Source organism: Solanum lycopersicum, chromosome 1 (genome assembly GCF_036512215.1).
Source record: "Solanum lycopersicum chromosome 1, SLM_r2.1".
In the NCBI taxonomy this organism is placed as follows: domain Eukaryota; kingdom Viridiplantae; phylum Streptophyta; class Magnoliopsida; order Solanales; family Solanaceae; genus Solanum; species Solanum lycopersicum.
This window is the reverse complement of record NC_090800.1, coordinates 79323275-79334605: the sequence shown is the minus strand read 5'-3', so window position 1 is coordinate 79334605 and position 11331 is coordinate 79323275. Positions and strand designations below refer to the sequence as shown.

The window sequence follows — 11331 nt, the reverse complement described above, 5'->3', positions numbered from 1 at the left end:
TGCAGAGTCAGAAAAGCAATTTTTAATCAACTTATATATATTTGATAATTGATATATAGAACTATTCAATGTCATCGATTATTTAAATAGAGCATTAGACTTGTTAAATATGTTTGACCCTTAAATAGAGAACTAAACTAAAATCTGATTGATTTGCATTTGTATCGTTTGATTTTCAGTTTGTATTTTTTATGTTTATGCAGAACATAAAGATCTAATTGGGCTGTAATTGTATCGGAGGAAAATTTCATATATGGAAAATGAATTTTATGAAATTACATTTTGTGGGTATAGTTTAAATAATTACATTCCATGGGTATATTTTAGTTTGTTAGGTGACTCTAGATTTGTATAAAACGTTTTTTTAATTAAATTTATCCAAAAAATTATTTTTTTAATAAATGGTAACAGTAGCACAAAAGATGGTAACAATAAATTCACATAATTCCATGATTTAAGCAAAACATTCAAAATCAAATATTATCGAAAAAAAGAATTCTAAAGCTATAGAAAAGACAATACCAGTTCAAAGTCAAATATTTTCTCAATTTTTTTAGATAAATCTGTGAAACACTCAGGCATATATATATATATATATATATATATATATATATATATATATATATATATAATGTATTGATTATAGTGTATATATTTAAGAAATTGTATATAATTTTTATACAATATTTCTGTAACTAATTTTGTGTTTTAAACTGTATATGACCATCATAATATGTATTTTTTTAATTTTTTTAAGGTAATCTGTTTGTATACAATATTTTATTATGTTCCTATTTTTTCTTTTGTATATATCTAGGAATTTGTAGAATGTACAATAATTTTGGTATATATATTACACTTATATATATGCATCTGTGATTTCAAGTTTTTTTCTTAAAAAAAATGTTAATGATTAAATTGATCGTATAATATTCATTTGTTAATTGTATATATAGTAAGCTTGAAATCTGTTTCTACATTTGAGTGTATAACGTTTATATATACAAAATTTTATTAAGGTTCATAATTTTTTGTATATATCGACGAATTTGTATAATGTATTATAATTTTGTATATGTATTATAGAGTGATTTTAACAAATTTCTTTTATACAAAATTAAATAATTGTATACAAATATATATTTCCTTATAAGACTTTGTATATTTTACCTTAATATACAACCTACTATATACTTAATTTTAGTAATTGATATACAACTAATAGAATATACAATTAAGAACTGTTTCATAATACTTTGTATATATTACCTTAATATACAACCCACTACATACATAACTTTGTAATTTATCTAAACGACTTTGTATAATAACTAATGGAATATACATATAACTAAGGGAAGATACATATAACTAAACATGTGTGTATTAAACATGCAATATACTATATACAATTATGTGAATATACAAACATTACTTAAACAAACAATTTTTGTATATTGACACATAAGTAACAAAATATTCTATCTAAAATTGTGTTTTAAGCCACTACCTCATGATCTTGATGTTCTTCGGATCTGTCAATTTCAGATTCACTCTCCTCTGAATCACTTGTTAGTTTTTTCCTCTTTGTTCCTCCTTCGACAATTTTAATACCTCTAGCTATGACATTGTTAACAACTTTTTGAACTGTCTTCCTTTGATTGTTTATCTTGAACTTGTTTGGATTTTGCCATAGACGCTACATCAACCCCAAAATCTTGAGTTAAACCTATTAAAAACGAGGGTAAATTGTCAACAAAATTGACATGCAAAAAATACCTCTGGTAATCCTCATAGATGAAAATGATTCATCCATCCGATTTTGAAGAATTTACAATCTAATAAGAATGATTGATTATTTCAACAAAAAAAATATGAAAAAAGTAAGAAACAAAATACATATACAATTGTTGAATAAGGAAAAAATAAAAACTATTGATAAACGCCTAGATTTTAGAGTTTATCTGGGAAAGTTGAATTCAATATCGGAGGGAGAAAGTGATTTTTTTTGCCAATTTGAAATTCAAAGGGATAATGCCCAAGTACCCCCTCAACCTATACCCGAAATCTCAGAGACACACTTATACTATACTAAGGTCCTATTACCCCCTGAACTTATTTTATTAATAATTTTTTACCCCTTTTCGGCCTACGTGGCACTATCTTGTGGGCCCAACGATGGTTGACTTTTTTTTCCAAACCAGTGTCACGTAGGCTAAAAAGGGGTAGAAAATTACTTATAAAATAAGTTCAGGGGGTAATAGGACCTTAGTATAGTATAAGTGTGTCTCTGAGATTTCGGGCATAGGTTGAGGGGGTACTTGTGTATTATCCCTAATTCAAAATTGGATAGTGATTATAGGAGAAAGAGGTGGAATATGAATAGGAGAGATAATATTGATTTGTATAAAATTATATACAAAATCAAAATAAAGGTTTTTTATGGTTGGTTTAGGAATAGATGGTGGGTCCAATTAATTATGGCAAATAAAAAAAGAAATTATAATCATAGAAAGTAAATAAATTAAACTGTATCCTTATTATATAATTACTTAAGGATATTTGTCATCCTATGTAATTTTTTAAATTCCTCGAGTTATGATGATGTGTATAATTGATACATTAAGTAATTTGTATTTGCATAAAAGTTGTATAATTGATACAAAATCAAACATACAATTTGCATTTGTTGTTTTAGGGATTAAATTTTACTTTGATGTGATTTAGATTTATATATATTGAGATTTTCAAAGGAAATTTTTCCATAAAGTTCAATAATGGAATTAAACATTTTTTCCCCAATAAATTATTATTTGTATTGGGTTAACGGGTTGTAATGATTTTATAAAAAAATATTAAATTATCGGTGAAATCAATTTTACAACTTTTGTTAATGGTTAAACTGATAACCCAATAAGCATATAGTAAAATTACTATTTCAATCCTTAGTAATATAACAATGACTATAAAATTTATCACTATTTTTCGAAATTTTGTATTATGGACAAAGACAAAGAAGTAATATTGTTTAGTTTCCTCGACTAATTGAACGAGTCTTTAAGTAAAAAATATTCGAACAATTATGTCTTAAATAAAAGTGACCCATGTAAAAATTTGTGTTGAACTTTTGCTTTTATACCCATTTCTATTTTTAAGAATATGATATGAGTATATAAAATTATATTTGTTGTTAAATTTAAAATTTATTCTTTTTTTTATTGGTTAAAATTGAAACCTAACAGTTAAAAAGCAAAAACCAATTAAATGAAAATCGATAACAAATATTTGATTGATTTGATTATCAATTTAGCATATTTACAAATCGTAAATCGATTAACTGATCCTCTAATATATAAATTTCTGAATGGAAGCAACCGATGCACAACTCTAATGAAAATTGCTTCAAACCCGTTCTTCAGGCATAAATAAATGATATAAGTGTCAAAAACACACCTAAATTACACGTTATATATGGTAAATTTTCTGTATTTCTGTAGATCCATATATTTTTGAACCCCCTCAATAACAAATAAAAAAATAGATGACTCAATGGTGAAACCCCTGATTGTTATGCTGGTGTCCAAAATATGTTATTAAATCATTTCGTTTATCATTTTACTTATATATATGGTATTTTTTCGAACGAAGGGTGTCCAATTGAACACCCCACTATATAGGTGGCTACGCCATTGTGCTTAACCGCGTAATTTTCTGTAGCTTACATAAAATGATTATGTCGCACTGGAGTACAAACTAGTAGAGCAACAGAGCGGAGAATGCAGATAAATCATAATGAATTAGCAGTGAGAATGGTAAACTATTTATATGTTACAAAGGTAATATACATTAGACAATGAAGGAGCTAGCCCTAAAGTACTGGGATGATATATGTTGGCCAACTATCTAAACAGTTCACAAATCTTAACAATAAATTTAGGTTTCTTGCAATGATTTCTCAACAACTTTGTAACGTGAGGCAAGAATACTGGAAACACTATGGAAAAGATGGTAAATAACAGAGAAATTCCCCGGTTAGGCGTTATGGCAGACATCACAGTATCATAGGTTGCTATCAAGGCAACAAGTGAGATCTGTAGTTCCAATTGCAAAGGAAATCCTATGGTCAGGAAATTTATAGTGTGAAGGGACACAAAGAACCCGATGGAGTTGAAAACCAAGAACAAGCCATAGGAAATTGGATTGTTGGTTCCCATCACTGACTGTCCTGCGACACGTCGCAAGGACATTATGCCATCACTACTGCTGCTGTTATTGTGATCAACATCATCAGGCCAGTAAGTGTCCTGCCAAACACCTCCTGGTGGACTAAGTACTGTTTGATAAGTTGCTGTTGCAATTAAAATAGCTATCACAAGAAGAGTGTCTCTTACTTTTCCTGGACAGTCTTTGGTTTTATTGTACTTGAAGAAATCCTGAAGCTTCTTAGAATTAGATCGAGGAGGCGTATCACTCGTTTGTTCTCTGCTGGATTGTTCATTTGATGGATCTTGAACTGGAACAACCCAAGATTGTGGCAAACCTTCTTGTGGCGAAGATTGCAAGTTTTCAGCTAGTACAGCACCAGATGTTCTTAGAATTTCCTCAATGTCTCTATCTCCGGATTCTTTAACTAGTACTTCCAAAGGTGTAAGGCCTCCTTTGTTCAAAGAATTCACCTCAATAGTGCCTTTAGCAACAGAATTTTCGTCAAGCAATAGATCAACAACCTGAATGATCATTTCTCTTATCCGTTATTGAAATTTAAAAAGTTGAATAGGATGAGATAAAAGAGTCATAGTAATGAAGATACTTGCCTCGAATTGCTTAGTTGACGTAGCAAGATGCAAAACAGTGTTTCCTTGGATATCCTTCTTGTTTAAAAGACCATACTTGTTGAGTTCTTTGAGATTCTCGAGTAGTAATTTGAAAGCTTCAAACTGATGATTCTTGACAGCTAAATGAAGACAAGTCTCGCCACGGGAAGTCACTTCTGCTACAGAGTTTGGAGAAGCCACAAGAAGCTCCTTTATAACATGTTTTCTGCCTTTGATTACTGCATAGTGAAGGGGAATTTTTCTGTCCTTCCCTTTGATAAGGCATAAGTTACGGTCAACGTTCAATAGCTCCTTCACAATCTCTATATCTCCATTTGCTGAGGCAATATGCAAAGGGCTGAAACCATCCTGGTTTAGTTCTCTTGCGAATTCGGGCCTCAAATGAATGATCTCCTTAGCAAACTCAACATGGACACTCAAACAAGCAATATGCAGAGGAGTTTCATTACTACCTGCTAATGAAACTGTGCTGAGCAGAAAAGGGACTTCTTTGATCAAGCTTTGCAAGTGATGAACATCTCCATTTTGAGCAGCCTCCCTCAGCCTTCTGTCCATCAGTTCTACCAACGAATTATGCAATTTTTTTCGGTTTTTATCGTTTCGATTTTTAGTTTCTTTCATCAAGGTGTGCTCAGCAGATAGGAAAATCTCAAATTCAACTCTTTTAGAAAGGAGTTCAGTTTGATTGTTTAGGATGAGAGTTTTCTTCTTCAATTAGCAAATCTCAGATTTATTAAATAGGAAGACAAATGTTAGTCACACTCTTTTTGATATTTTAAGTTCAATATGTCAAACAAATCGTGCTGAAAAGTCAATAAAATGTATATAATTGTTGTGCTAAAATCATACCTAACTGAGTTGTAGTTTATTTAATTAGACATTTGGAAATTTATTTATTTCTTAATCGTGTATGTAGGTAGATATGTAAGCAACTCAAAGTCAATGTGATGTATAGAATTGTTGTGCTTAAACCATCTGAGAATGGGTCAAACTTTCTGGTATGTTGTTCAAATAGTGATTACGAATTATAAAGTGGTAAAATACTATGGAAGCGTCAAGAGAACAATAACACGTCAACCTATTTTCATATAAGACCATTTAAAAGCGATCAAGTAAAAGTGATTGCAAAAAATCTCACAAGTAATTTTTTATTTAGAATTTCAATAGGTCATGGCCAAGGAAATAAGTGAGACTTGTGTATTCAACAAAAGCTCTCTCTTTTCTTGGATATAAGAAAACACAAAAGAGTTGACTACACTATTTCCTTCCTCTTCTATTCTTCTGTATTTCTATTTTTATTCTCCTTTCCAATATGATACTCACACACAAAGACAAGGTAAAAGTATCGCCTCAGATTCCACTTATGAAATTTCTCACTTGCTTTTCGAGTTTCATGTAAACATTTTTCACCTGCCTTTCTTATTTCTAACTCTGTACAAAAAAAAAAAAAGTTTCTTTCACACAAAAACTCAGTAACAATATAGAAAATCCTGGTCTTTCTATGTTGTTTTATTCCCCATATTGTATCTTCCCTTTTTTCAGGACTACTATCCACCTAAAATTAACGGAAAAGGTCAAATATATCTATGTAGTATTGGATATTAAAAATATGCCTCTTATTATACTTTTGACACATATTTATCCTTGTAACTAATCGAGAGACAAGTTTGGTAATTAGCCCAGAAATACAATGAGAGGGGTATATTTAGCTCAAAACTATAGCGAGTGGTATATTTAAACTATTTTTAATAGTACAATGGTATATTTGACTATTTTTCCATTAAATTAATTGCGTTCAAATAAAAATGAAGCAAAAATTAGAAGTTAATGAGCTATTCTAGTCCTTGATAATTTATACATATCCAAAGAATTTCTTAAAACAAAGTACGGAGTTGGGCACACAACTAGTAAGTTCGATCGAATCAAGTTTAAGGTTATGATTTCGAGACTGTACATCTTAATGACTTATACATATTGAATGAATTTCTTAAGACACTTATAGGGTTTGAATCCAAGCTAATAAGTTCGATTAGATTCATAATATATACTCTAGAGTTTGGAGTCAAAAGGGCCATTTTTTTCCTCCAAAATACATAAAGACCCATTCAGTTTCGCTCCTGAGCGAGCAAATCTTTTGTGATTTTAACCGCCATTAACGAAGTCCAATAAAAAAAAATTAATAAAATCACTACTGTAGCGACAATGAGTTGATTTAAATAGCAAATGCCTTTTCAACTACATTGGACACAACAACATTTATTATTAAATACATGAAAAAATAAAATATTTTTATATCATATAATCATACCACTAATTTTGTCTAAATACTAATTCCATGTAGAAAGCAAGTCATTCTTTATTCAGATTAGTACTTTCTGTTAAATTACTAATTAAGTTTGTTTAAACACTGATTTCAGGTAGAAAGGAAGTCATTCTTTACTCAGATTAGCACTTTATGATAAATCATTTCCACAAAATATTAATAGAATAACCATTCCCAAATAATGTTGTTAAAGCATTGAAAGTGCAGCGTTGTATTTGGTAATTTTCGAATAACGTTCTGCTATTTTATGCTTAATTAAGAATTGAGTCTTTTGAAAATCTAATTTGTGGGTGGGTCGATAGGATATTGTAATAGATATATTCTATTATTTTAGAGAAATGGTCTAAAATTTTTAATTTATATCCGAAATTTTAACTACACGCTCCAACTTTATGAATGTCCTATTTCTCACTTGAATTTTATATTGCTCTATTTTCTACACACCTAAGTGCTGACCTCAACACATAACCAAATAACTAGTCTTGTGTGATTCCCCCATTGAAACTCCATTGAGAATCCCATTTCTTATCCCCCATATTTTCCTCGTAAAACGAAGTAAAGAAAAATCCTCCCCTATTTCACAATTTTTAGACTGAAATTCGTCCAAAATAGTATATTAGCATCGTTCAAAATAAATTGTAGCAAGAATACATGAAAAAACACATACATCATAGCATGGGCAAGATCAAAATCTTATTCCCGTATTTAATTTCAACCAATAAATTTGCAAATTCAGAAAAATTTTGTGTTTGCATCTCACTACAGCGTTGAGCATTGGGTCTCATTCATCTATTCATTTGACATTTTTGATGAATTTTGAGAAAATTCAAAATTCTAAATTAGAGACCTAAATAAGATATTAGAGCAAATTGCACACTCTAAATTTAAGATTTGAAGTAGAAATGAACATTAATAACTAAATCGTACTTAATTTTGAGTAAAAAATCGTGAATGTTTTACAAAAAGGAACAAGGATTAATGGTCGGGCAGAAGAAATAATTGGTTATTTAAAGGTGGGAAAGATGACTATTGGAGAAAAGAAATTTTTCGTCAAATTTCTGCTTTTAATGCACGTGTAGAAAATAGAGCATTCAGGTAGATAATAGAACGCTCGTAAAATTAGAATGTATAATTGAGATTGAGGATATAGATTGAGAGGATTTTAGAGCATTTTCTCATTATTTTATTTGCTTATAGAGTTCATAATTACATGACATAAACAATATGTGCTAGTTGTTGTCTAAAATTTATGATAATAAAAAATGTAATTGATTAAATTTTTAAGACATAAGATTTAAATTGAATTATTTTATTGATTCAAATCAAAGTTTAATAACTTTATCAGATAATTTTTATAATTTGGTGATCTTTTAAGATATTAACTCTTTTGTTTTTATGGGTGTACGAGTTCAAGAAACCAAAATAATAATTCTCTTTGACAGCAGTATTTTTTTCTCTCACGATTCTTCTGTGTTATTTTTTTAACATGCACGGCCAATGCTGAATGCAATATATGAGTATCCAGAAATAAATTTTTCCTACATTAATTAACTTTAAGAAATATATATAGACAGTGCACTAGTATGGTTTGTTACAGAATACAGATGTAATGCTCAATACCTGAATTCAGACATGACACAGGTTGGAGTTGTTTAATAGTAAATTATCTAAACACATCCAGCATTAACTGAAAATATTCACAATTCAATATTTGTTTTGAAAAGCTAAAGGAGTGTTCACTCTTTTAGCTTCTGCGAACCATACATGAAGTCATCAATGGCAGGGGCACTAAAATTCTGCCTTGTAGTCTGCCCCAATGGCATAGTCATGCTCACAATTGTGCTTTCCTGGGAAAATATACTCTTCCATTTAAGGGTTGCATCTCGCTAAACACTAGCGATCCACTACAATGATCTACTCGGACAGGGAACCGACCCACCAACCATTGACTAGATCAATTCCAGGCTACTCTCTACTCAAAGGCAAGTAAATATAGAACATGGTTCATTGGTCCCATTTCTAAAAGTGTGATCTTTGTATTCAGACAAGGCATATAGATAGTACACTAGTATTGTTTGTTACAGAATACAGGCTGCGTAGTGATATGCATTTAGTAAAAGAACAAGCAGAATCACTCTCATAGCAAGGCAGGGTCTATCCAAGTGTATATTTTCCTGAATTACTGCTTCAGGTCAAGTAAATTGCTAACAGATTAAGTCACTGAAGGAACGGTTCCTTTCCCATCTCCGAAGTGGTCGACACACACCAGAAATGGCTAGCCACAAAATCGTTAGTATTTTAGAGTAGTAGATGCAGAACAAAAAACAGAACCTAATTTCCAAAGTACAATTGTATTTCTAGCAATGGAGGAGTGCTGCAATTTTAAACTCCAGTAAGCAACATCGACCAAATTAAACAGGCACTACGGACTCGAATGTCAGAACCCTGATCTAAACGCCTGGCATTACATAATCACTGCAAGGAGTATCATGCAATGCTAGCACAAATCCATAACAAAAAGATGCTACATCAATGAACTGATAAGTTTCTATTCTAGCATTCTTCTGCTACTCAAGTTTATACCAAGATGGAAGGGAAAGGCATATTGCAAGCTCACTATATATGTGAAATTAGCTAATGCATTCTGCAATTCAATGCTGCAAAATATTCACCAAAAAAGGGAACTTTATCACACACCTAAGATTAATCTAGCATTCAGGAGTTGGCATTCTCTTGGCCTTCTTATATTTCTTCTCTGATAACGCCTGAGCAAACGCCTCCACAACCCTTTGCTGTGACTCGAGTATCATCTCAGTTCTTTTCATCTCCATTTCCATTCTCATCCGTTCCAACTCTCTTGCCGCGTCCATCTTCATCCTCTCCATTCGGACGAATCCATCACCTAATACCTTTATCGCAGCCACCATTTCCACCATGGGATCCTCCTTTTTCTTCTCCCTCACTCCTTCACCAACAACCCTTTTCCCCAAATCAGCTTTCTTCACGAATCCATCCCTGAACATCTGACTAGACCCAAAATTACTAGGGGTTTCAACTCGAGCCTCCTCAAATCTACTATACGGTTTCGCCATTGGAGGAGCTAACCCGGGCATCCCAGGTATCCGGATCCTAAACCCGCCTCCTCCATTACTCACAACCCCTTGGAAACTACTCCGATTACCCGCATGCACATTGTTACCATACAAATCCCCAACAAGTTTAACGCCGTTTTGATGGTAATCTTCTACATCCTCATCAGCTTCATCCTCACTGGGCGGCGGAGAAACAGCATTAGGACCTCTCTCCATCATATCCATACGCTTAAAATGCACCCAAGCAGAGCAATAACGATGAGATCGAGGCCCACCATACGGAGCAGCACGCTGGATTTCAGCACGATAACGTTTCCGAAGCTTCTCCATCTTATGCCGGCATTGCACAGCGGTCTTCGGTGGATCAACAGGGCATCTAGAACCAACATCATCAGCAACCTCCTGCCAATGATTCGCCCGTAGATTCCCCTTCCTTAGAGAATACCACTTATCCCTATAAGCATCAATGAGCGCTATTGTCTCGTCATGTGACCAACACGGCGGCGGAAGGCGTCGAGAAGGCACCGCAACTGTAACGTTGGATGAAGACAGAATCTGTGATGGGTTGGTCGAAAAATCTCGAGTTGATGGAGAAAAAGTCGCCATTGTTGTGGGTATTACAGAATAATATCGAATCTCTCAAAATCAGTAAACACCCAGAATTAGTTAACCGGTTCAGATTTATAATAGAAAAAGAGAAGAAGGAAAAGGGGTTGTGGCTGTGGTGGTGGTTGGTGGCGGCGGAGGAAAACGGAGGCATAATGAAAAAAATGTTTAGGTTAAAAGGGAGGGGGGGAGATCTAGAGAGAGAGAGAGAGGAGGCCACCGCTAAAGGGGGTTTGTGGCTAACGTGCGCGGAGGGCGTAATAATGTTGACCGAGTAGTGCTTGCTGCGTTCGGCGCCCACCGGCCAACAAGGCGTCAGGTGGCAGAGGCGCTTGTGGTGTGGCCTAAAAAGATTAAATTTTATGGGCTTTTGAGCGTTTCTTGTGGGCGGAGGCGACAAACTCTTTTCGTTCTTTCTTTATAGTTACGTAATATAACATGTTGATCACTTTAAGCTAAAGTTTGCCGGCTATAC

General features: G+C 32.7%; 2 protein-coding genes across 2 annotated transcripts; both read right to left on the bottom strand.

Annotated features, from left to right (window-relative positions):
* Positions 1 to 3777: 3777 nt before the first annotated feature.
* Positions 3778 to 5662, bottom strand: LOC101246673 (ankyrin repeat-containing protein BDA1-like). The gene is made up of 2 exons (XM_026031525.2): positions 4815 to 5662; positions 3778 to 4727 (listed from the first exon to the last, which is right to left on the bottom strand). Exons 1-2 carry the CDS (start codon positions 5454 to 5456, stop codon positions 3900 to 3902), a joined length of 1470 nt encoding a protein of 489 aa, XP_025887310.1. The 5' UTR covers positions 5457 to 5662; the 3' UTR covers positions 3778 to 3899.
* Positions 5663 to 9493: 3831 nt separating this feature from the next.
* LOC101251619 (trihelix transcription factor ENAP2) lies at positions 9494 to 11308 on the bottom strand. The gene has a single exon (XM_004229679.5). It carries the CDS (start codon positions 10854 to 10856, stop codon positions 9867 to 9869), a length of 990 nt encoding a protein of 329 aa, XP_004229727.1. The 5' UTR covers positions 10857 to 11308; the 3' UTR covers positions 9494 to 9866.
* Positions 11309 to 11331: the final 23 nt, after the last annotated feature.

Coding starts and splice junctions, on each gene's coding strand:
- LOC101246673 (XM_026031525.2), bottom strand. CDS start 5,456: ATGAAAGAAACTAAAAATCGAAACGATAAAAACCGAAAAAAATTGCAT. Junction 4,728..4,814: donor CGTCAACTAAGCAATTCGAG/GCAAGTATCTTC, acceptor ATGATCATTCAG/GTTGTTGATCTATTGCTTGA.
- LOC101251619 (XM_004229679.5), bottom strand. CDS start 10,856: ATGGCGACTTTTTCTCCATCAACTCGAGATTTTTCGACCAACCCATCA.